The sequence below is a fragment of the Myotis myotis genome, unplaced genomic scaffold (assembly GCF_014108235.1).
Source record: "Myotis myotis isolate mMyoMyo1 unplaced genomic scaffold, mMyoMyo1.p scaffold_m19_p_18, whole genome shotgun sequence".
Classification (NCBI taxonomy): domain Eukaryota; kingdom Metazoa; phylum Chordata; class Mammalia; order Chiroptera; family Vespertilionidae; genus Myotis; species Myotis myotis.
Genome location: NW_023416322.1, coordinates 26,397,286 through 26,424,460, shown reverse-complemented (window position 1 = coordinate 26,424,460; position 27,175 = coordinate 26,397,286). Strand labels below are relative to the sequence as shown.

Here is a 27,175-nt window from a genome sequence, read left to right as displayed (position 1 = left end):
AACCTATTTGAAGAAATGATGACTGAAAACTTTTCTAACCTGGCAAAGGAAATAGACAAGCCCAGGAAGCACAGAGTCCCAAATAAGATGAACCCAAAGAAACCCACAGCAAGACATAATTAAAATGCCAAAGGTTAAAGACAAAGAATCTTAAAAGTAGCAGGAGAAAAGCAGTTATGTACAGGGAACTCCTATAAGACTGTCAGGTGATTTCTCAACAGAAATGTTGCAGGCCAGAAGGAATTGGCATGAATATTCCAATTGATGAATGGCAAAGACGTACAACAAAGGTTGCTCTACCCAGCGAGTCTGTCATTTAGAATCAAAGGAGAGAGAGTTTCCCAGACAAGATATAGCTAAAGGAGTTCATCAGTATTAAACCAGTTGAAATACTGGTTTAATAGAAATAGAAATGTCCAAAGGACTTCTTGAAGTAGAAAAGAAAAGATCAAAACTATGAATAAGAAAATACAGTAAAGAAAATTCTCACAAAGGCAAGTGTAGTAAAAGCAGTGGATCAATCAACTGTTGAGGTTCTCACTGAGTTAATCTATTTTTCTAAGTAGAAAGGTTAAAAGGAAAAAGTACAAAGACCATGTTTAATTAAATTATACATAAATACACACAGAAGAAGTAAAAAAGAATGACAAAGACAAACATGGAGGGGAAGAGTAAAAATTGTAGTGATTTTAGAACATGCTCGAACTTAAGGAACCATCAACTTAAAATAGACTGCTCTAGCCCAGCCAGCATGGCTCAGGAGGTCACTGTTCTATTCCCAGTCAGGTCATGTACCCAGGTTATGGGCTCAATCCCCAGTGTGGGGCATGTAGAAGGCAGCCAATCAATGATTCTCTCATAATTGATGTTTCTATCTCCCTTCCTCTCTGAAATCAATAAAAATATATTCTAAAAAAAATAGGCTGCTATATAGTTTGGTAAATATGAAGCATATGGTAACCGCAAAGCAAAAATCTCTAAGAAATATACAAGAAATGAAGAGAGGGATCCAAACACAACACTAGAAAGTTATCAGTGTACAAGAAAAGAACCAGAGAACTTCAAAAACAATCAGAAGACAACAAAATGGCAATAATGACATACCTATCAATAATTACTTTATATGACCCAGCAACTTCACTCCTGAGTATTTACCCAAAGAGATTCAAAACACTCATTTGAAAAAGACATGTGCACACATGTTCATTACAGTCTTATTTACAGTAGCCAAGATAATGGAAACAACCTAAGTGTCCGTCTATAGATGAGTGGATAAAAAAGAATGGTACATATGTACAGTGGAATGTTACTCAGCCATAAAAAATGAAATCTTGCCATTTGCAACAACATGGATGGACCTAGAGGGTATTCTGCTAAGTGAAATAAGTCAGACAAAAGGACAAATACCATATGATTTCAGTTATATGTGGAATCTCAAAAACAAATGAACAAACAAAACAAACTAATAGAACAAATTTATAGTTGCCAGATGGGAGGGGGTTTGAGAAGAGGGGTGAAAAAGGTGAAGGGATTGAGAAGCACAAATTGGCAGTTATAAAAATAGTCCCAGGGATGTAAAAACCAGCGTAGGGAATAGAGTTAATAATATTGTAATAACTATATATTATGTGAGTTGGGTACTCAATTTATCAGGGTGATGACTTTGTAAGGTATATAAATGTCTAATATGTTGTACACCTGAAATTAACATAGTATCATATGTCAACTGTAATTGAAACACTTTTTTAAAAAATTAAATGCACATTCAGTCTGGAGAAAAAGAAAACTCTCTAGGCATGCAAAGAAAGGAAATTGTCATGCATAACCAGGTGGAAAGTCATCGAGAGAAACAGCCCACAAACAATGGGAATTATCAGGCAAGGAATATTTAAACAGCTATTACAAATATGTTCCCTGCGCCCAAGAATGTAGACTATAAAATGATTTAATGATTAAATCACTAAAATGATTTTTAAAAGAACTTTGAAAAATATAACATGATGTTAGCTACAGACCTATTTATTTGTCTCTCCATTTTGCATATAATACATAATTAACTTACACAGGTTTCTTTGTACTTCTAAAAAATGCCACATTATTCTGGCTTCCAGTTTGTGGGTTCCTAGGTTATATACATATAGTGGATTTCAAAGGGCCAATTTATGGTATGTAAGCCTTCTTTACTTCAAATCATAACCTTTGTTTCTATTAGGACAAAATAATGAGCTGCAGATGGGTTCCTTTCAAAAGGACTTTTTAAAAATATATACATAATCTGGCTGATTAAATTTTATACGTAGGGGACTGAGACTGGGAAGGTGTGGGGTGGTGTTTCAGAAACTCATTTTTACACTTTTTTGCTCCCTAGGCAAGAAAAGTCTCGTTGGGAAGTCCTCCAACAAGAACAGCGGCTAATGGAAGAGAAAAATAAACGTAAGAAAGCTCTTTTGGCTAAAGCTATTGCGGAAAGGTGAGGCACCTGAACCAGGGGAGATGGTTTGCAATCTGCAGTCAGCTCTGTCATGTTTTATATTTATTTTCCTATGTCTACACTAATAAACTGGCATTTTCTTTAAGGCTGATTAAACAAATCATGCTGTATAAATGATACTGAAGTCATTTAAGGATAGATCATAGCAAATTTACTGGTAATACAGGTACAATGAAAATTTAAGGATCAGTGTCAGTGCTTTCAGTTTTAACCATCTATGCATTCATAAGGGAGCAGTAAATAGCTGTCAATATAAGTAAATGAAGAAATGCAAGTTTTCATTTTTGACATGAAGGGGCCTTTATCATCTAACATAGAGGAGCGGATTGTTCCATATAAATGTTTTATACTCCCACAAATCTTATGTTTCCTATGGACGTTTTTCTTAAATAATTACTCTGCTCCCACTGACAGAAGATATATGATATAATTTAAGCTTTTATTGATGACTTGGGTCACCATTGGGAGCACTGTCCCATACTGTGTGCAGTTCACTTTTTCTCTCACCTCCCAATGTTAGTGTGTCCGAAATCCCCCACCCCCTTTTTTTACTGTGTTGTGCCGGCCTCAAACAAGAACATTCCCATTGGAACTGCTTTTCCCATCCCTCACCCACTCTTTCTGCCCTTTTATTATTTTTTATTTTAAAATTTTTTTGGTTAATCCTCACCCGAGGGTATTTTTTCCATTGGTTTTCATAGAGAGTAGAAAGGAGGGAGGGAGGGGGAAGAGACAGTGGGGAGAGAGAGACAGAGAAATTCAGAGAGAGAGAGAGAGAGAGAGAGAGAGAGAGAGAGAGAGAGAGAGAGAGAGAAACATCCATGTGAGAAAGACACATCAATTGGTTACCTCCTGTGCATGCTCCAACTGGATTGAACCTGTAACCCAGGTGCATGCCCTTGACTGAAAATCGAATGTGCAACGTTTTGGTGCACAGGCTGACGCTCTAACCGCTGAGCAACACCAGCCAGGGCTCTTTTCTTGCAATATGTGGTTTTATGTGGGAGTTTTATTATCCTGTGAAAATGTGTGTGAAATTTTGAAATGAGTGAAATCATTATTAAAGGTTGGCTTTTGTCTTTGTTTTGTTTTTTAAGTTTGTAATGTACTTGGGGGTGGTGAGGGGACTGAGAGATGGTGAGGCTGGATGTGCTTTTAAACAAGAAAAAAACTGCTTGGCTTTGAGACCCAGAAAGAAAAATTTTGAGGACCTGTAGTTTTACGTAAAGAACAGGAATCAAAGCAATAACAGTTTGGGGAAACGAGTCCTAAGAAAGTTAAAACCAAATAGATGTTTCTAGACAAATAAATTGTGTTTGATGCAGGCATCTGTTCTTGGTTTCCAGGTATCCAATGAAAATGGGCTAGAGATTTGGAGAGTTGTGTTCGATGTTTCAATGTAAAGAGAATACAGATATATTCTTTTAGTGCATATTCTCATCCTTATGGAATGAGTATACCTATGAGTGAACTATTTATTGATAAATTTTTCAGTCTTTTCACCTGTATATGAAAATCATCTATAATAATAAAAGCGTATATGCAAATTAGACTGGACAGCCAAATGTCCTTCCAGACGACCTTCCGAACGAAGCTGGGGCTGAGAGGGCCAAGCCCCTTGCAAGAATTTTGTGCATCAGGCCTCTAGTACATACTAATAGAAAATTTGGAACAATACGGAAAGAAGTGCAAATCTTAGCTATACACCAAAATGTTACGGGCATTTGACTTATTTCTATTTTTCTTATCTAATTTTTAAAAATTATACATTATATTCATATTGTAAATACAGTAGCTTGCTTTTTTCATTTACATTATATATGGATATATGGTTTTAGAATGTTTTTATTTTCCCATTCATGTTCCTAATTTTCTAGATCTAAAAGAACTCAGGCAGAGACCGTGAAACTGAAGCGGATCCAGAAGGAGTTACAGGCGTTAGATGACATGGTGTCCGCTGACATTGGAATCCTCAGGAACCGGATTGACCAGGCCAGCCTGGACTATTCAAATGCTCGGTGAGTTGGAGAAATTTGATTCAGAACAAGCAGTTCGATTTAATTAATGTGTATTGCTAGCTGGGTCAGGACCTTATGTGTATCATCGTTTAAGCCTCATAACCACCGCATTAAGTGTTGTATTTATTCCTGTTTTGGAATAAGTAGTGTCAAGTGTGTCTCCTCTTCTTGAAGTTTTCCTTTACTTTGCCCTACCCCTTACCCTTGTTCATATTCCCTTTAGATTATTTCCTGCATTGTTTATTTACATTTTAGTCTTTCTTACTAAAGCATCGGGTATTTAATGTTCGAGACTCTTTAAATATCTGAATGACTTGCCCCCAAATTATAATTCTAATGCCAACTCTATGGTTTTTCTGTAAAGAAATTTTGATTGAGGTTCTCCTTAGGGATTAGCCTAGTTCTCATTTCAGTTTTCATTAAAGAAACATCTAGTTTATTTGTTAAAGCCTATGAGTATTTAAAGAAAATACCACTGTCTTGAAAGCTGGAAGTTTTTTCTTTCCAATTCTATTTTGTATAAAATGGTTCTCTATCGTGTGTTTCCTTGGTTTCAGCCATTGGCATTTTTTAAGAGAAAAAATCATCATGGAGTATTTTTAAAATGAACTAACACATGTAAAGAATTACATGAACTTTGCAAGCAGATAAAAAGGCAAAAAATTAAGTCCAATTTCAGGGTTTTCAGTCCTTTCAACATTGCTTTAATCATCCTGGTTTGTCTTTTTTCACAAGGGAATGCTGTGTTAATGACTCCGTTTTGCATCTTTCTCTGTAACACTAGAAATCAATCAGAATGCCTCATTAGTCCAGGGTAAACCACAGCATCAGAATGTTTATATAACAATTTAATAAAGCGGAAATGCTTGATTGTGGTTTTTAATTCACTGTTTATTATTTAAGAAAGAGGTTTGTGGTGTCCTCATGATTTTTGTAATTGTTGTTTGACCATGTGCTGTTAGATTTAATGGGTTGCCTAAATTAATGCCATCAGTAGCTGATAACTAGAAGTTTCAGATTTCTACTAATAAGGTCATTAAAGAGGTGACCAAGATTTTATTAAGATCAAACTAAGCCTAGATGTTTAGCACATTTTATTCTCTGTAACTTAAGGTTGCCAGAGGAACTTTTTTTTTTTGCCTTTATTGCCTTTTATTTGAATAATTCAGATTATTCTGGATACTTCAACAGAAAATTTATCTGATTATGTTTTAATTCTGGAAAAGGATGCCTTTGTACACTGAACATTATATTTTTAAAATTTCATAGTTTTAGCCTTCAGAGAACCACAAAGAAGGTGGAATTACAGGTTAAAGGAGGAAACATCCCATAAAATAGAAACATTTATAATAAAATTTCAGTAAATTTTTACAAAATAAAAAAATTTTACATGGTGCATTTTTTACATCTCTTAAACTCAAAATTATAATTTCTTAAGGTACTGATAGTGACATCATTGTATGTGAATATCCATATTGCTTGTGTGAGGCTATTTTTTAAAATCTTATTAACAATTGTGACCAGAACGAGCATTGTATCTTGTTCATGCATAAGGTTAAGACATTTTCTAAATTTATGTCTCTGGTTATTGAGAAATTATAGAATGGTAATATACTATTATGGTCTAGATTTCTACTAATCCCCAGGTAGTCCATTTATTTGGGAGATTTTCCTTGATTTTAAAAAAATATATACGGGTTCTCTAGTGCCTGGTACAGTGCTGTGTCCACAAAGGTTCTGGGATACTGAATAGGCCAGAGTTCACTGTGGAATTGGCTTCTGTAGAACACCATCAGGGCAAACACTTTTGGGTGAGCCAACTTGAGCATTGCTGCTGTGCTGCTGTGCTGCTGCTGCTGCTGCTGCTGCTGCTGCTGCTGCTGGCAGCAACAATGACAGTGCTGCCATATGCTGTGCAGGCCAGCTTGTAAAACTCAGAGTGGCTGCGTGTAGAACATTTCTTTAACCCTCAATATACCAGGAAAAACAATGATCACTATTTGGCACCTCTGTTTCACAGACGCTCCCCCACACACATGTACACACACGTGCACATGCATGTATAATTTTAAGTCATTTTATGAGTAATCAACAGAAGTGAGAATAAAAGGGATTGTGGAAAACAGCTTCATTAAAAATTGTAATAAGAACCTAAGCATCACAAACCTCTTTGTATCAAGTAATGTTTGACTCCAAAACCTATTTTTTAAAAAAAGGAAAGAATGCAGCTACAGCCTCCCAGCAATATAGGATGGTCCAGATTCTTGTAAAATATGGATTGATTAAGTTCTTCCTATTGAAACTATTAACTATGAAAAATAACATTTTCTTTTTATCCTCTTTTCACTCATTGATTTGTGAGTTTGAGAACATTCATCTAGGATGTGTTTTTCTGAAGACATACTCTGAGATGTCACGTATATGAACAGTATCACCATCTAGAATCTAGACTGGCTGCATGTGCATTTGTGTTGGTTAACTAGGGCTGCTATAACAGATTACTACCAACTGGGTGTCTTAAAACAGAGCAATATACTCTTACATTTTCTGGAAGCCAGATTCTGAAATCAAGGTATCAGCCGGGTCACACTTCCTTCAGAGACTCTAGATTTTGGAGATTAGGAAGAGAATATCTTTGTGGGATCACTTTTTAGCCTACCACAACAGTTATCTTTTGACCTAATAAATGCAAAATATTTTCATCTGTCAATTTTCTCTACTTTGCCAATAGCGCAGAGAATAAAAAAAATACTAATTCTCAACTGTGTTCAATGAAAGCAGGAGCAGATTACAAAACTGGGGTTTCCAGTCTTTTATACTTTCTTGAAAGATGATGTAATACGTTGGACAATGCAGTAAGGAAATTGAACCATAATGATTTATTTCATTATAGCACCGTCCTTTTAGGTCATTTCACCAGTCTCTTTTTTCTTATTATTTTAATTTGTTAGCATAAATGGGAATAACTGGTAAGAAGGAAATACGTCATAGGGTGATGAAATGGCAAAATGTTAAAAAAATAATATCTCAACGATCTGGTAAAGTAACCTAGATTTATAAAAGGATCCAATGGACCTATGTAGTAATTGCAAAATATGGTTAGTCTTACTCTATTTTTTTAAATACAAATATATTTTCTCTTTGTTCTCTAGAGGACTTCTAACACAGGACTTTAAAAATCATGATATGTTGATGCTTACAAATAGTTATAATTGCTAATAAAAGAAACAGAAAAACTAAAAGTGGATCAGTGGAACCTAATGGCATGCCACGGGTTAATGATTGAGTTTTTGTTGTTGTTGTTTTAATTTCAGGGATACCAAAGCAAAGACAGAGTTTCTAGAATCCTTTAAATAACAATTAAATCATTCAATGTCCCTTTAAAATAACAAACTAAACCTATAATTACATTTCAGCTGAATTTCTCTTACTGTGTTATATATAATGCACTTACTATTCTGTTCCAAAGTGTGTCTTCAGGCTGATGTGGTACATCCACCTGACCCCCAGGCCCATAGTGCAGTTTGTAAAACTAATCAATACTTTAAACATAAATCACTCTGTACAAGAATATATATGCATGTTTCTGGCCAGAAGGACTTAAATAAATAAACAAAATGCAGGATCTTCAGTGATTTATCCAGGGTGAAAGATTAATGGAAACCTAGGTAACTATTTGCAAATTTTCATTTCAATTCAGCATTCATGAGCCCAGGTCAGTAAATCTTTCCTGGCTGACTTTGACTGGCTGAGGGCGACCACAGCCTTGCAGAGAAGGGAGGATTGAGTGGGGGGGAAGGGGCGAGGTAGTCATAGACCTATAGAGAGTGTTGTTAGAGTATTTATGTTTGATGCCAGAACATTCACAAACAGGATATGTTATACAGTATGGAAACCAGGGATCCAAATATCCAACAGAGCTCCTTTGGCACAATTCTCTTAACACAGAGGGTAATGGAAAAACAGCTTTCCCATTCCCATGTTTACTAGAGGACAGTAAAAAAAAAAAGAAAAGAAATATGATAAATAAATGTTATGTAAGTTAGAGTTTTCAAGTATAAGCACCAGATCTTTACATTTTGCATCATTTTCATTTGAGATGCATGTTCAGTGATGTACTGACAGTGCTTTTTAAGTCTGGTGCTCCGGAGGGGAAGTTCTGTTTCTTGAGTACCTACCAGGCCCTAGACCAGACACTTGCCCTACTCCCATTACTTAATCCTTAGTGCTCCTATGAAGTACCGTTATCACCATTTTACAGATAAAACAGAACTCAACTGGAGGAAACTACCTCGGGTCACTCCACTGGATTTTTAGTCATTGCGTGCTTCATCTCCAACCCCTCCCCCAGGAGCCTGGCTGTGTTTTATAGTCATGATGCTGACCCTGGGCCCTCTCTGATTAGAACAAAGACAAGCTACCAACTCCAAAACAGTTAATCTATAAGCTACTAATAAACAAGTGTTCAGAGCATGGCCTGGTACTATGAGCTCTGTGAGGAACAGAGAGACCCATTCAAACTAGCTCAGGTAAAAAGTGGGTTTTATTATTTTATAGGTTACAGGAAGGTATCTCACAGGCATGTGATCACAGTCAAAGGCTATCCTCTTCAATGCTCAGACACCACAGTTTCTCTAAAGCATTTCGGCTTTTCCTACTATACTCACCGCCCAATATTGCCACCAGCTGTGGCTCTATATCAGATCCACCCCCACTCCCCCCACTCTATCAGAGTTCCAAAATTCCAGAGGGAGGACCTAAGTTGGCTTTTTACCTGAGCTAGTTTGACTGGGTCTCTCTTCTTCACACCCAAGAACAAAACAAGTATACATTTAGCAAATGGCAAAGGCAGGTTTAGAACTCCAGGTTTTCTAAAATCAAAGCCTTTTATTTTTTCACTATCTCTTCTTCCAAGACAGAGAATCTTGAGTTAGGAGATACAAGTATTTCTTTTTTGTTATAATTCTAGTACTAGAAATTACTTATTACATTGAGTTGTATAGGCAATCAAGGCAGCATAGCCTTCACAACTGTTAGTGGAAAGTAAATGGAATAATTACTTGGTAAGTGGAGATCACTCTTTTCTTGGCAAAAATAAAAGCAGCAGATTATATAGAAAAGTCAAAACACAGTGAACCAATATATAAGGGGAAATAAAGGGAAATCGCAGGATGACTTTCCCAGTAGAATTACCTTACTTCAAGTAAGACTGGAGTTTACATATCTGACATTTATAAAATCTATATAATAAAACCCTAATATGCAAATCGACCGAACGGTGGCAGAACAACTGGTGGAATGACCGGTCGCTATGACGTGCACTGACCACTAGGGGGCAGACGCTCAACACAGGAGCTGCCCCGTGGGGATCGGGCCTAAACCAGCAGTATGACATCTCCCGAAGGGTTCCTGGATTGTGAGAGGGTGCAGGCCAGACATAGGGACTTCCCTCCCTCCCCCCATGTAAGAATTTTGTGCACCGGGCCTCTAGTTTCCTAATAAAAGTCTGATAATACTGTTGTTGCAGAATGGAGAGGGTAAGAATAACTTAACCCAGGAATTCTCAAATGGGACATTTTTGCCCTTTGGAGAAGATATGGAGACATTTGGTAATGTTCTGGAGACATTTTTGGTTATCACAACTAGAGGGTGCTACTGGCAGCTGGTGGGAGAAAGCCAGTGATGCTATGCTTCCTACAATGTCTAGGACAGCTCCCCACAACAAAGAATTACATGGTTCAAGTTGCCAGGAGTGCCAGTGTTGAGAAACGCTTCCCAAACATATCCTGAGGTTTTCTTTTTGCCTGCACCCAGTATCATTTGCTTGGTGTGCCCTGTCCCATTTATATTCATTTCCCAACCACTGTCCATATCCTTCTCCACCAAAATTTTTCTTCCTTTTTTAATCCATTAATCAAGAGATACAGATTTCTCAACAACAAAAATCTGATTAAAAATGGGCAAAGGGCTCTAGCTGGTTTGGCTCAGTGGATAGAGCGTTGGTCTGCGGACCAAAGGGTCCTGAGTTAGATTCTGGTTAAGGGCACGTATCTTGGTTGCAGGCTCCTCCCTGGCCCAGATCCTGGTCAGGGCATGTGCAGGAGGCAACCAATTGATGTGTTTCTCTCATATCGATGTTTCTTTCTGTCTTTCCCTCTTTCTCCCACTCTCTCTAAAATCAATGGAAAAATATCCTCGGGTGAGGTTTAAAAAAAAAATAGGCAGAGGACCTGAATAAACACTTTTCCAAGGAAGACATACAGGGGGCTAACATATATATGAAAAGGTGCTCAACATCACTAGTTATAAGGGGAATGCAAGTCAAAACCACAGTGAAATACCACCTCATACCTGTTAAAATGGCTATTATCAATAAGACAAGAAATAACAAGTTTTGGAGAAGATGTGGAGAAATGGGAACCTTTGCACACGGCTGTGGGAATGTAAATTGGTGCAGCCACTATGAAAAACCTCCACTCTGGGGGTTTCTCAAAAAATTAAGAATAGAGCTATTTTGTGATTCAGTGATCCCTTTTCTGCGTACCTTCCCCCAAATTTGAAAACACTGGTAAAGCTTTATGTACCCCTATGATCATTGCAGCATTATTCACAATAACTCACTGTCTTTTGACTTTTCTATATAATTTGTTGCTTTTTTTTTTTTTTTTCATAAACAACCTAAGTTGGATGATTGGATAAAGTAGATGTGGTACATATATACAATGGAATAGTACCCAGTCATTAAAAAGATGAATTATTACCATTTGTGACAACATGATGGATCTTGAAAATATCCTAAGTGAAATAAGTCCCACAGAAAAGACAAGAACCATATAATTTCACTCTATGTAGGATATAAAACAAAAAGCAACCAATGAACAAAAAACTCAGATATAGACAGAATGGTGTTTGCTAGAGGAGAAGGGAGCTGGAGAGAGGTAGAAGGAGCTAACGGGGGTTCAATATATGGTGACAGAAGAAGACTAGACTCCAGGTGGTGAGTACACAGTAGAGTACAAAGATGCATTATAAAGTGCACCTGAAACTAAGGTAATGTGATGATTAACCAATGTCACCCTGATAAATTTAAATAATAGAGATTCTTTCTCCATCTTTTACTGTTTTACCACTTATAAATTTGACCAGTTGTGAGCTGGAGCTAGTTCATGAGAGCAGATTTTGTGCATTCCCCCCCCCCCCCACTTCCACATTCAGTTATATTGTAGCTTGAAATTGGTCAAGGTGTAGTGTTCACACTATGGAAGTTGACAAACACTACAAATCAGGACTTACCCCCTTTAGAGCTAGCATACCACTGAGTTCACCCTCTTCACCTGCTTTCATTCAAGCACAGCTTTGGAAAGAGACAGTGAGTGCAGAAGAAGGTTGATCTATAGAAGAGTCCAAGTGTGGATGTTGTGGAAGTTTCAGCAGCAACAGCCTAGTTTGTCTAACGCGTAGACAAGAGTTCATAAAGTGTTAATAGTCGTATCTTATTATACCTTGTTACCAAATTCTGGAGTTCGTTTATTGCTGCTCGGCCCTCTGTCTACTATGGAAAACTAATGGACCAATCTTTGTACCTGTCCCTACAGGAAGCGGTTTGACAAGGCAGAAGCAGAGTATGTTACAGCCAAGCTCGATCTACAGCGCAAGACTGATACTAAAGAGCAGCTCACTGAGCACCTTTGTACAATCATACAGCAAAATGAGCTCCGCAAGGCCAAGAAGTTGGAGGAGTTGATGCAGCAACTGGATGTCCAAGCTGATGAGGAGACTTTGGAGCTTGAGGTGGAGGTGGAGAGACTACTGCATGAACAAGAGGCAGAAGCAGGGAAACAGAAGGTTCATGGAGAGAGGCCATTACAGCCTTCCGGGGAGAGTGTGGCATTAGGGTCTACTCAGAACAAAGAGCATCAAGCACCAGCTGCTTGCCCAGAGGTCGATGAGCAATGTGAAAATCCCAAGAGCACTCCCCTTCTCACTCCAGACCTCCCAAGTCAGGAAGTGAAGACTAGTGCTCATGACAACGGTTCAGCTGCCCTGACCACATGAAGGGCCAGTGTTTGTTGTTTTCAGCTAATATGGGCTTCAGTAGACTTTCTGTCGTAGAGTGTGCCATGACCGCTGCTAAATGCCTCTTTAAAACAATATTAGTTTTTTAATCTAGGATTAGTGTTAGAAATAACATGTTGGACCATTCTAAAGCCTCAAATAATTATAATTTTATCCATAGTTCACCTTGATTTTGGTCCAGTTTCCTTAGTGTCCCCTTATTTTGGGTGAAAACAAGTAACTTAAAGAATAGAAGAAAAATTACATGGTTATGAGTGTTTTTAGACCAGGTCAATATAGAACAAGTAAAATGAAAAATAATAATACCTCATCAAACTCATTTAACTTCTGGGAGAAGTGCTGGGACTGGGAATCCTGTTTTATGTCATCAGTAAAGAGCCACAAAACTTAAACATGAAAAAGAAAACAAACAACTAACAAAAGTAGTATTTGAGTCTTACTAGATTATTATCTGTTTGGGTCTTACTAAAATTGCAAAACACAGTTTTGAAATTACCAGCTTAAGCCAACATTACTTTTGTATTCACATTGCCTTTTAAGTGGCTCTAGTTTACAACCTGAATTTTGATTGGTTGACATATACACACAAATATATATATATATACACACACACATACACACACATACATATATATATATCTCAACATGCTATATATATAATTTTACTATTAATAAATTGTCTTTAATCAGCACATTGATTAAATTTAGACAATGAAAACTTGTCTATAGTGAGATTGAAAATAATATAGAAAATCTTGCTACTTTTGATTATGAAAAAATACATTTTCTTTCTGACATTACAGTAAGTATGTATTTTGTATGTTGGATATAAATTATCCTGATATAAATCATTTAAATTGTTAAAATGGTGATTTTCTTATTACTCTAATAGTTTATTAATTGCCATCACTAATACTTGACCACTACATTGTGCTATATGTGAATTTGTAAATAAATATTATAGTTTTGTTATAAAATCTGTGAATATCACATTAAATTCTGATTTATCAGAAATTCCAAACAGTGAAGTCAAGCATTTTAAGTCTTAAAAAAGAAATAAAAGAGGATAAGGACAAATGTAATATAGTAACATAATAATTTCTGAAAAATAATTTTTTAATGAGTTTGTTTGAGAATATTATTTTCTAATAGTGAGGATGAGCACTGTATTTTTATATTATGTAATTTGACCTGAAATTATAGCTCTCCATTACTGGCTTCTCTAAACAGAGACATTTTTATAGACCATTTGTTTTTATTTATGAATGACATGCATAAAAACTGAAAATTTCATTGTCCAATATAGTCCTATTTTTCTAAGGGATAAATCTGATGCACTTATAATGTGGTCTCTCGTTTATCTTTTTTTTTTTAATTTCACAGTTTAATATGTGTTCTTGAGCAGTGTGTGGCAGTAATGCATCCTGAATCTTCATATGGTAGATACAATCAGCTATTTTTATATGAACCTCTGTTAGGGCAAAATTCATCCATAAATGAGGTTTATAATATTGTATCCAAAAACAGATGGATACAACTTAATACACCCTTTAAGTACCTTAAGAATTTATCATATAAGATATATGGAGAAATGAAAACCATGAAATAAATGAAATGGATGGGGCTTTGGAGATCATCTGATTTAATGATCTTACTTTACAGATGAGGAATTTGAGAGCCAGAGATTTCACTTATGTCATGTTGGCCGACTGACTCACTTTAAACTTACAGGGATAGTCAAGTTGCAGTTCTAAACTCTTGATGTGTCTCTTTCAACCTTGATGTATCTCCTAGAGTGCAGACCACGAAGTTCACTGCATCCCTCTTAAACCCACTCTGGGTTGTGTTGGTCCATGTGAAATGCTTTCTATAAATGGTCCACTGAAACCATTACGTTGAAAAACATACCTTGCTTGGCTTTCCCAGGGTGGTATCTGAGTGTTCAGGTGATGATATAAGTGACAAAGTTCTATTGCATCAGTTTTGTACAAGAGCAGCTGTAGCCCATGTGTGAGAGGAACACGAGCAAATGAAGGAGACGTGCGGCTCATTGGTATGAGGACCATATGCACTGGTTTCTCCAGGATAGCCCTGATATCTTTTAAAATCATAAAATACATTCAAAAGACTTTTGATATATGGATTCACAAATTCGCAGTAATTGTTAGTTTCTCTGAAGGAAATTATTGGTTCAAAATTGCTGCCATGAGTTTATTGGGGCACTTTGTAGAGCTGTCTTTCCTGGAGTTAAATTCCTCTCCTCTTCCACTTCTCAAGTAGTTAGAGCATGAGGTTATCAGGGCACTTGATGTGCGATGTAATTGAGGAGTTAACTGCTTTGGGTTATCTCGCTTGTCCTGTTTAAAAGACAGTCTTTGCCAAATTGTGGTAATTTTTACTCAGTTATCTTTAAAAAAAAAATACTTTGAAAAGTAAATTGAATTCCTGAATTTTCAGAGTTCTTTACCTTGATTCCGTACTACTTTCTTTCAATTAGAGCCATTTTTTATTAGTTTCAAGGAAACAGAGCTTCTTAAAACAAGGTTTGTGTTGCATTGAAAACAAAGAGTTTTTTCTTAAATTTTTCATCTCTGCATAATTCTACTGATGGAATTATAGCAATTGCAGGTAGTAAATCTTTGTACTCACTGAGAGCACAGCTGGTTTCCAAGTCAGATGATAAAAATCTGATTGCAATTCCTAGAGCATATTTCATTGCTGGATTGGCATTTGAATTATAGAGTAAAAACTCGGCTATAAACCTCTCTCACTCTTTGTTTGGATTTAGCAACACAGTACTCTCAAGGAGCTTTATCTGAGTATTTAGCAACTTCCTCTTCTGAGGCACTGGCACGAAACGGACTCTGGTGATTCTGACCCAGGCCATTCCCAGTGACCTTTATAAGTGATGTTTTGGGTTTTGTATTTCTAAGGAGCCAAGTCAGCATTTTAAAAGGCCCTGATAGATATAACTCAGTCTGCCAGACCAGACCTGGGGCGCTCTGGACCAGGGTAATTATACCCCTTCTCAACATAGATTTACCCCAGGCCTGACTTGAACTATTCTCTGGAGGGATGGAGCAGGACACTGTTATCCAGGCTGCCTTTACCTTAATGTCAGGCTACTTTTGCAAGCTCCTAATCCCAAGCAGCTGTCTTAAAAATGCAACATCATCCCTATGCAATGGGCCAAACAGCTGTATCCAGCTACGTACATGGAAGAGCTGTATAAGAGGTACATGATCTGTGCCTTTGTCCCTTAGAAGCTTCTCTAGTCTATGCGAAGGACTAAGATTGATACTCATAAAATAGAGGCTGGTACAGAACATAATGTCTTATTAATGGGAGGACAGAATAAGTGGTAGGAACACTGAATATATATGTATCCTCCGCAAGTCCCAAATTTTTCGAACACTTAATTTTAAATATTCTATCCAGTTGTTTTGCAACCCAAGAATGTATCTAGGTAGGACCTGCCATCCATTTCAGTTTGCCATTAGCACTGGGGAGCAACACCCACACACAACTAAAACAATAACAACAAAAACCTCTCTTAGATAATATGTCCAGATTTTGAGTTAAAAAGAAAATGTAGTCACCAGAGCAAGAGTACATTGGGAAAAACGGGGAGGTTTCTGCATGTCACTGATTTAAAACAGTGGGCCCACTGGGATTTATCAGTGAAAAAAGCAAAAAACTTCAAGTATTGGGGAAATCAACTTTAAGCGCATGCCTTTCTGACAAAAGGTTGAAGTATCCTCTATGTGCAGAACAGTGTAATTATAAGGGCGCATTGCAATAATTCAAGGCATTGCTTAACCAAGGGGCAGTAATTACTGCCCAAGCCAGAAAAAGATGGAAGTGGAACACACTGGTGTGAACTCAAGGATAACTCAACATGGATGCATGTTCAAAGTCACACATAAGAGAGGTCTTTCCAAGCCAAATGGCTTTAGGAACCTAAAATAGAGCCATAATTAAGCAATAAGACGTGACAGAGAGCACATTTCTCGGTGATTATAGCATGCCTCAGGGATAAGTCACTAGGCCAAAAGTTCATATGAGGAGTGAAATAACCTTGCAATGTATAGTGTCACGCTACTAGAGGGAGAAGGAGGAGGAAATGAATAATGGGAGTTAGTAGAGTTATTTCATAAGCTGTTATTTCAGTTGTTGGGTAACACTACCTTGTGTATACTACACATGGCCATTAGTTGTATCCAGCATCCTAAAGCTCCATGTTTACACCAGAACCTTCATTTAAGTAAAAGCCCTGTAGAACTGTCCATCTTCTCATTTTCTCAGCCAAGCAAAAACCAGGCATTACAGACACAAACTGAAAAGTCCATAGCCATATAAATGGAACTATATAGTCTGGTAAAATTATAATTGCAGTTGCTTAAACCTGGCTTGTATAACTTGAAAGTAGCTGAAGCAACCACATTGAGTCATTTTCAGTATTGTGGCTCATTTGTCTCATGTGCATTTAACTCAGAAACTACCAGTAGACATTGCCCTGTGTCCCATAGGTCCAGAAACCTCTGCAGCCTTCTGTGCTGAGCTTTCCCTTCCTCATTGAGTTGCTGCTGGAAGACAGGGAGCACTCTAGAACTAGTCACCAATTGAACCCCACGCTATGGTGGAGGCGGGCCTTTTATCGGGATGACAAGTGAGATACCCAGTCTCCAAACTCTGAAGATGCCCTGAAAAGGCCTGCACATAGAGGCAGCCAGCTATCTTATTGCCATATTCTTCTCCATGTTTCTCTTATTCTTATCACTTTAGAAGATAATTAAAAACCTTCTGAACCAAACAGACAAGCTTTTTTGTGGTCCTTCACATCTCCTATTGCACAAGCCAGGGCTGTACTCTGGACAAATTTCTGGGCAAACAATGGTTTTTATCTTAGACAGTCCAGCCCCTCCTTTAGGTGACCCGTGCTCTCACTCTCTTCAAATCTGCTCTTAAGAAAAGATCTGAAGACAGTTACTATAGACTGAAAATGTTGTGTCCTTCTAAAATTCATATGTTGAAACCTAACCCCTGATGTGATGGTATTAGGAGGTGGGTGGGGTCTTTGTAATGTTAGGCCATGAGAGTGGAGCCCTCATGAATGAGACTTATGTTCTTGTAAAAGACCTTAAAAAGCTTCCCTTCCTCTTTGACTATGTAAGGACACAGAGAAGATAGTCATCCCTGAACCAGAAAGCAGCTCCTTACTAGATACCAAACCTGCCAGCACTTTGGTCTTGAACTTCCTAGCCTCCAGAACTGTGAGAAATAAATTTCTATTTTTGACAAGTCATCCAGTCTACAGTATTCTGTGATAGCAGCCTGAATAGACTAAGACAACAGTTACATCTTGGGGAAACTTTAAATCAGGTTACTTTTCCCAAGTGTCTCTACATTTTAATGTAATGAATCATTTTAAAGTAATGTATTTCAGTTTGTGTTGCGGAAAGCTTAACCCCCAACTAAAGGAATTTAAAGCATCAGAGAGCAGGTGTGAGAAGGAATTGAGATTCTGAAATGATATCCGACTGCATGAGCTGAGAATTGAATCTCTGAAGTTTTGCCCATGCTATAGTCTCCATTTAAGAAAGATGACCCAACCTGTCCTCCCCGACTTCCCATTGCTAGTGGAACATGTTAGGGAAATGAAATCAAGTCTGCCGTTCTAGCCACAAGAATCACTTATCGGTGGTTGCATAATAAACTGTCCCATAACTCAGTGTCTGAGATAAAAAAAAACACTGTTGTTTGCTTATGATTCTGTGGGTTAAGTATTTGGTCCAGGCTCTGCTAGAAGTTCTGCTGATCTTATTGGGGATCACTCAGGAGGTTGCAGTACTCCACAGGGTTTTTTAGGGGCGGGTGGTCTAAGACAGCCCCACCCACAACCTGGCAATTGGTGATGCCTGACACCTGGGGCTTTTTCTCCATTTCCTCTCATCCTCCAGAGAGCCAGTTTGAATATCTATTCACGGAGGGCCCGGGGTTAGAAGATAGTAGGAGGGAACTTCAAAGATAGCTCCTTGAGACCCAGGCTCAGAGCAGTCATACATCCCGTCTATTGCATTCCACTGCCCAAAGCAAGTCCCAAGACCAGCCCGGACCTGGTGGTGGCAAAATGGACTCTGCATCTGATGGAAGGGGCAGGAAAGTCACATTGCAATGGATATTCATGTACGAATGAAAGTAATGGTTGTGCCATCTTTGCAGTTTACTACAGTCTGGCCCTCCTTGCTACAGTAATTCACATCTATTCCACATACAAAATGCACCCACCTTTTCCCTCCAACCTCTCATCCCATTGTGGTTTCAGGCATGGAGTCCAGGATCTCATCAGCTGATCAAGTCCAGATGTGAATGCGGCTCCTCTTCATCAAAATACCTGTGAACAAAAATGAGAAGTTCCCTGTCCTCACCATGCCTCAACATACAATGGTGAGACAGAGCAGATTGCTTCAGTAGACACTCCCTTTTAAAAACAAGCACGAGGCAAAGAGAAGGCATTCTGAGAACTAGCCTGGGAGATGTTGTCAGGTCTCCCTCTACTGGGGCAGAGAGTATCACTAGGGCCTAGTTCTGCTGCCTGGGGCTCCCTAGTTCACTGTTCTCCACCATTCTCAGTTCCACACTTTGAAATATCTTTCCTTCTCTATAAGAAATGACCCATGTTTGCAACTGAGTAGCTCTCTCAATCTGCTTCCCGATCATAGAAACTTGAGTGTCCAGAGACCTCTTTTCATTTTGGAAAGTCTCAGTCTTTCCTGGTTCAGACCCATAGTGCTTTGTTAATTCAACTATCAAAATTTCATATGTTTTCTTTCAATCTTAGTGGGATTCACTCCGAACTCCAAAGCTACATTTATAGTGATTTCTTTATGACAACCTCTCTTGGTGTTGTACATTTCAGGGAGCTGTGACCTAATGCCCCTATTATGGACTGAATTATGTCCCCCTCCCCCCAAATTGGTTGCAATCCTAACCTCTAATATGACTGTATTTGGAGATAGTAGGGCTTATAAGGAGGTAACTAAGGTTAAATGAGGTCATAAGGGTAGGACCCTGATTCAATAGGATTGATGTTCTCATAAGAGACAATAAAGATTTCTCCCCCTCCCTCCTTTGCCCCCCTCTCTCTTTCACTCCATTTGAGGACACAGCAAGAAGATGGTATTTTGTTATGCAGCTTGAGCTGACTAATACAGATTCTGGTAGCAATAAGTGGGATGCAACTGTAACAACTTACATCCCAGCAGCTCCAAAAGTCTCAACTCATTCAAACATCTGAAGTCTACTAGTAAACTCCAAAGTCTCATCTAAATATCAGCTAAATAAGGTGCCGTATAGTCTTACATGAAACTATACACCTACAAAGCATGAATTCCACTCAAAATAAATCATGCCTCAATAAAGGAGACTGAGGAAAAATAGTGACTTAAAACAACTACTTTATTTTCTCATCATCCTCTGGGTCAGCAATTTGGACTAGGGTCAGAAGGACCAGTCTGCTACTCCTCTTTCCACAGAATCAGAAGCAAATAAAATGGTGGTTGTTTTAAGAGTAAGTTTTGGGAGTACTTTCTGTGCAGCAATAGATCATCGATATGGCACAGGAGATTGAATCAGGGGCTCCTGCATGTTCTATAAAACAATGAAGTACAAGCTGACCATAAAGGAGATCAACCACCCTTAGAATGATTAGCAAAAACTCTACCCCAGTGGTTGGCAAACCGCTGCTCGCGAGCCACATGCGGCTCTTTGGCCCCTTGAGCTCTTTGGCTCTTCCACAAAATATCACGTGTGGGCGCGCACGTACAGTGCGAAGTTGACTTAAAACTTTAAGTAAAGTTTATTAATTTTAGGGAATGTTGTGGAGTGAAAGAAGATGCAGTGTCGAGGATTGAGAAAGGTATGTTGAGATGGTTTGGACATATAGAGAGGATGAACGAAAGGAGATAGACGAAACAAGTATACAAGAGGAGTGTGGATGGGAGAGTTGGAAGGGGTCGACCTCAGCGAACGTACCTCAATCAGATTGAGGATGTTTTTAGCAAAGGCCAGCTTAGGAGTACCCTAATAAAGTTAATAACAATGTACCTACCTATATAGTTTAAGTTTAAAAAATTTGGGCTCTCAAAAGAAATTTCAATCGTTGTACTGTTGATATTTGGCTCTGTTGACTAATGAGTTTGCTGACCACTGCTCTAGCCTATCTAAGGAGGTCTATGACCTATCTAAATGATGCCTAAACCACCAACCAGAACTTCCATTTGAGGAAGATTTTAGTGCAGAACTCATAGAATTGCGGGCGCATCAAGTGGATCTGTTTTCCCAGAATTGCCCTTACATATCTCAAGGTCTCGTTCTTGGTGGGTTTCTGTCCAAGATGGCCTCCTCTAAGCTGCATATGGTACCACTGGTCCATCGTACTCAATTCACATAGCTTACATCTTCAACATCCCTTGGACCATACTGTGGGATCCCTCCAGGTCTGGCTCTCTCTTAACCACTTCTCTACCTCTCTCAGGACCAACAAAGATATCAGGCTCAGCTCCCTTACCAGTCTAGGACCATGGAAAATTCTCCAAGGCAACGCATACCCTTTTCCTGTAAATGTGCCAGGCAGCTTGTCTGGCACAATGCTGGGTAGAGGGGATCTCTCTGAGGCTTTCCATCTTTTGGATTCTAACCTGGGATTAAGACACAGTTCTCCTTGTTCTCAGAATGTGAAAGACCCACACTCATGCCAGCATTCAGCCTGTGGAGGGGGCAGAGGTAGAGTGCAAGAGCCCCTTTCAGGGACTCCCCAGGGTCCAACCCTCCTTGCTTTGCTTTAGAATAGCCTCTTGTCTCCCAGCCAGGGGAATTTTTATTTTACGTGGGCAGGAAAAAATTGGCTCAAGTTGATCAAATATTCTTCCAAACCTTTTTTTATCTGAAGCCTGAAGTTCAGTTTTTTAAACTCAAACGCCAAGGATTTGTCTCTTTTGTTCTCTGGTGCTGCTGTGACAACCCTCCCTGAAGGCAAGAAATGACTCATGGTCTAGCTGCCCAGATGGGGGAGGGTTAAGGGTAACAGGAAATCACGGGGAAAAACACATTTGTTAATACATCAAAATATTATCCTGCTACACTAGGATTCCTATTCTTTTTCTTATTCTTGGTTCAATGGAGACCAACCAGTCCCCTCCTTTCTTGACGTGAATTTCCACTGGAACCATGCTTTCTGTGGTTTCTGTTCTTCTCTCTGCCTGTTGGCTGTGTTCACTTTAGGACTGCCTCTGGTCCCTCTGTAGACCAGGGTGAAATTTGAACTCCTTCTGCTACCTGCTGGGGCTGAAATCACTTGCTGGGGGATCTGAATTCTAATGGAAGGGACTCTGACTCCATGAGCTTGGTCAATGGTCAAACAGCTGTGGCTGAGGCATGTTTAGAGGGCAGGACAGAATCCCATTTTATATAAAGTGCCCATCACCAATGAAGGGAGGGGAAATTCTTGAAAAAGTAGAGGCTGGACTGATAACCCCTATGTTAACATAAAAAACATTCACACCTGTAAAGAATTTTTGTGAGTTTATTTGAGCCAAACTGTCGACAATTGCCGAGAAGCAGAATCTCAATGTGTTGGGATTGTTTTGTACATTACAAAGGAGGAGGCATAAGTGGTGACATGAAATCCAATGGAGGCGGGAGAAAGCAAAGGAGGGGAGAACCTCTGGGATTGGATAAAAAGTAAAATGATAGATACATACTTAGATGGGTACAGGATCGTTAACCGTCAACAATTAACATTATAACTATAACAATGAAGGAATTTGTGGTCTCTGTCCTGGGGCCCAGGGCATTTGGTTGTGCCCTGAAGGGTCCTGAAGAAGGGAAGTTACAAGTTACCCTGACATTTCAAGGATATGTTATCTTAAGACGCAAAAAGGCTCAGTTAGGTAAAGATTGATCTTGTCAAGGAAGATACTGGCCTAGGACGGAGACTGCCCCCCATAGCTGCTTTTAGCTATAGTTTTAATTTCAGACCATCCTTTGTGGTTACTTTAGGTCTTTGAGTTTGCAAGACTGCCATGCAGGCCTTCCCTGAGCTTGTCAAGTTAGCATGTGGCCCCTTTTTCATCCACACCTAGATGTCTAATTTATTGTTCCCAGGGTAGAAATGATTTCGCCTTTATTAAATGACCTTGCAGCTTACCTGTACCTATCATGTCACCTTTATCACGCTTCGTATTTTATAGCTATTAATAGACGTGTCTAACAGGCCATCAGCAACTCGTAGGCTAGAACTTAGTTTCTCTCTGCATAAAGGTGAACAGTGTGCTGCACGTAATAGGTGAAGGGTCACATGAATCCATGGGAATAAAGAAGTTAGTTGAGTCAATAATCCCAAACAATCAATCGATACTATAAGGTGAGAAATATAAGGCATTTGTATGGTAGGTATAGTTCTGAAAAAATATCCAGATACCCTCTATTATATGCGACACTTTAGGCAGGGAAAGAGTTAAGCAGTTTTGCACTGTGTTCATGGACTTCTGACATGATATAAAACACTACAATTTTGGCTTTTCCATTTTAGCTGACATAGTTTAAGTTGATGAATATTTTGATTTGTGCCAGTCTCGGGGCAGTTTTAAATGCTATCCCTGCAGGAGTCAAGAAGTCCGGTCATAATCATAACAATATGCTTGTCAGTCAAAAGCACCGGAAGATTGTTTAGGTGCAAAGAAAGCATTTTCCCTGAAAGGAAACAGGGCAATTGAAATCACCTACTTTTCAAGGCATTGAAGTCAAAACTGTTACCAGCTTCATGGTGTGAAAATCCAGGTCTCAGGCAACCCCTTGGTCAGACCCCACTATGTCCTCAGGCTATGCAGCCAAAAACAAGTTAGTCTGAAGTTCAGAAGAAATGAGACTAAAGGGAAAGCAGGGGGACCAGGGTTGATGTTCCCATCATTATATGCAGGTCACCATTTGAGCAAGGAATGTATAATGAATTCCCTTCCATCTGTGAGTCCAAGCACCTTGGGACAGGTTTGCTGAGCCAGCTAAATCAGCGAATTCGTGCAATTACACAAGATCTGGGCTGAAGAAAATGATTTCATTCTATTTTTTTCCTGAATAGACTGAGCAAATACTATTTGATAGAACTGACCTAAAGGTTATACCATAAGAACTGTTTCCATTACAGCAAGCAAAATTTAAAAATTCACAGAGCATTGGGTTCATTAGTAAAAGGGGAAAAGCCAGAAACCAGTGTGGGAGAAAGGAAAGAAGAAAGGAACAGCCTGGAGAAATGGATTTTAAAATTGGAGGCAGCCCAGAATTATTCAGATCTCTGGATATCTTGGTGTCAGGACCTTCTTATTTCAATGTTAGTGTGACCTTAACAATTCCAGCTGCTCAACAAATTTGCTCAGCAACTTCGCCCGACCAGAGGAAAATTAAAAAACGAATCTGGTATGCCTCTTCTCATTTTATTGCATCAATAGCAGCTTGTACATGGAAGTGAACTGGTTAAATAAAAAAGTTACTATAATAGAAAAGACACCTTTCACCCCCAAAGAATTCCATAGACCCCATGCTGATATCAAAAGAATCTCCGCATGGGAAAGAGCAATGTGGAAAGCAGAGGGGAACAAAAATCTGGTGTTCGGTGTCCGCTGGGAGCTTCAGGCAAATATGAAACAATGACTTCATGCAGTAGATACATTTCTCACATTCTTCAACCAGTTTTATTGGCGAAATACTCATGTATCTATCCAGTTGTGTGAGCTCCAAGCCTGCCCAAAGGAGAATCTGAGTGGGTATTAAAACATATATCCAGGGTGGAACTCTAATCAAATGCTAGTCCTTTTGTCCCACGGTTTTCCACTGTTGGTCATTCTTGAAGTCAACCAACAACATGTTGATGATTATCCTCTATTTCACTGATAAGGAAAAGATAAGTTTGAAGAGGTAAAAAAAAAAAAAAAAATCTTTAGCAATAATAGAGCAGGAGGACATTGACTGCCACATGTACGTCCAGCCTCCCACACTCTCTGTGGTCCCAGGTTGCAGTGCGAAGTCTGGCTTTCCTGGCACACCACAATGGGCCCCAGACCTGCCTCTCTCGTTGGCTGTCTCCTGATTTTCTCCTATGAGAACCTTTTTTTTTTTTCCCTTTAAGCTGTCTCTATTCATTGTCTAACTCAGCCATGCACACATGTGCCTCTGCCCCTTTATGCTCCGTTTTCCCTCCCGTCTTTGTCTAAACTCGGTCTTTGTATCCTTCAGCCTGGATGCCTCCATGCAACTCTCCGGGGCTGCTCCAGCCTTTGCCAGGTCTCTCATCTGGATCCCTCTCAACTGGCGCTCTGCCTAGTGGGCCTCACCCTCCAATATCTCTCAGGATTTCATTCGCCTCTGAGGCCGTGTGGATGGCAGAAAGTAGAAAGGCTTCGGAATCAGATAAATTTGTGTGGAGATCCAGGCTCCTTCCTTGAGGAACTGTGATAATTTAGCCTCTCTGTCGTTTCATTTTTCTCATGTGTAAACTGGGAATCATTATACACTAGCATAGCTTACAGAGTTCTTGGGGACATCAAATAAAGTCCTATGTACAAAGTGCCTCGTCCCTTACACCACCCAGTAAGTCAGAGCCTCGTCTCATGTGTTCCCTGCTTTATCTATCAGCACCTAGAAGAGTTCTTAGCACAGAGTAGGTGCTCAGTTAATGCTGATTAAATGAATTAATATTCAGCACACAATAAACATTAGTTCTTATCTATTTTTTGCAGGGCAGGGTGTATGCATGTACTCACTGGGAGGAGCTTTGATAAGGAGCTTTTCTTGTAGGTCCTTGGTCTGTCAATGGCACATAAAGATACATTTATTATGGCAGTTAATGCACTTGTCTATGAACTTCAATGCTATTCCCTATTGATGAAAGCAGTAGCAGAGTAAAAATAATAATAATAATCATAGAAAGTAAATGAGGGAACTAGAAAAAGGCACTTGAGAAATATTTATCAATTTTTAACTTTTTGTACCTGTCCAGCATGCTGAGAAATACACCATAAAACTCAACGATAAAGTACAAGACATCAGTAATAAAGGTATGAAGAGGGAAAGAAGGAAGGAAGGAGGAAGAGCAGGAAGGAGGAAATAAAAGAAGAAAGGAAAGAAGGGGGAGTGGAAGAGAGGGCAGGGAGGAGATAGAGGGAGAGAGTAATAAAAAAGAAAAACAGAAGAAGAAAAAAAGCTGCGAACATATTGCTGTTGCCTCAAGGCTGCGTGTCTTATGTTTGTTCCCAGGCCTCTTGTGATCATCTGGCTCAGGCTGGGAACAGCCTCAGAGGAGATCTGAAATCCCAAGAGGATAGTGGTATTTAAAGTCCAGAAATTTCATATCACAGACCATGCCAAGCCACCAACATCAGCCTCTTCTCTATGTGTCTATCAGCAGAAGCAATGAGATCTCGGGTCCTAGAAGGCCCCTTCTTGATTTTAACCCAAGCGAATTCTTCCCATTTAAAATAAAAAAAAAAAAAATCAACTTGGACTGTGATCTCATACACCAGAGAGACAGTTTGGAGCAGCGAAGGCAGGTTTTCCCCTTGGCATAATGGAAACCATGTGTGCCATTACGGATTTCTAATGCTCCAATGAGGTGGGTACAAGTTGCTTTGAAGAAAAGGAACCCATTTCCAACCACATTTCTCCTGATTTATGTCCGAGTCGCAGAAGGTCCAGACAGGTTGGAAAAGATTTGGTAACTAGAGAAGTGACAGGGGGTGAGAAAGTATACTTTGTAAAAGACTGCGAACTTGACTCTTACTTTAAATTCTTGCCTTAGGCAACGTGTGCTTTTCAGAGCTTAAATCATGTTAGGAGTTTAAATCGGATTGAGGGTGAAAGACTACACAGCTCTATGAATTAGGTCTGGATTGTTTTGGTAAAAACATTTTCCAAGTTGGCCAAACATAAATCAGTCCTAACAAGGCACCTGTGATTACAAGCAGGCCCAGTGCCCTTTACCATACTTCCACCCATTCTTATTTCGCATTTTTTTCCCCCAACCAGAAAAGCAGGAAGCAATGAGGGTTTTTAGAAACATGTTGCATTGGGCCCACAAAAGAAGAGTCCAGAATGACACAAATCCAGAGCAGAGGACACGGATCACTCCATGGGTCTTAGCAAGGAGGCCGGGGACAAGGCAGAATCTGATGGTGACACAGTGGAGCTTTTCAGCAGACAGCAGGGATTGAAGTCCGAGGTTTAGTGTCATGTCCAGGACCTGGCATCAGCCGTCACCTGGCATAGCTGGCAGCTGGCATTCCACACTTCTGCCCCAGGGGCCTCCATGACCACACGCATGTGTCTCATCTTTCTCCTTCTCTTACTCTTTGACCTATAAGTTCTGGTTCAGGAGATTCCAGTTGCCCATCTTTTCAGGTGACTCTTGTACCCAAGGAAAATCTCCATAGCTGTTTTCTTATGAGACCTTGAGTTTCGACTTTAGCACATTGCTTTATGGTTGTATTATTCTTTATTGTTCTCGTGAAGAAAAAAAAAAATGGTCTCACCTTCAAATCAA

General features: G+C 39.2%; 1 protein-coding gene across 5 annotated transcripts in view; it reads left to right on the top strand.

Moving 5' to 3' along the window:
* Positions 1–26,156, top strand: part of GORAB (golgin, RAB6 interacting) — a 36,599-nt gene extending 10,443 nt beyond the window's left edge. For 3 of the 5 annotated variants that reach the window (XM_036343199.1, XM_036343202.1, XM_036343203.1), the window contains 4 exons: positions 2,369–2,470; positions 4,369–4,509; positions 12,105–19,032; positions 25,637–26,156. In XM_036343199.1, coding sequence (XP_036199092.1) covers positions 2,369–2,470; positions 4,369–4,509; positions 12,105–12,564 — 703 coding nt within the window. In that variant the 3' untranslated portion in view covers positions 12,565–19,032; positions 25,637–26,156. The remainder of the gene's footprint in view (positions 1–2,368; positions 2,471–4,368; positions 4,510–12,104; positions 19,033–25,636) is intronic. The other 2 variants (XM_036343201.1, XM_036343200.1) reach the window with 2 other exon arrangements.
* Positions 26,157–27,175: the final 1,019 nt, after the last annotated feature.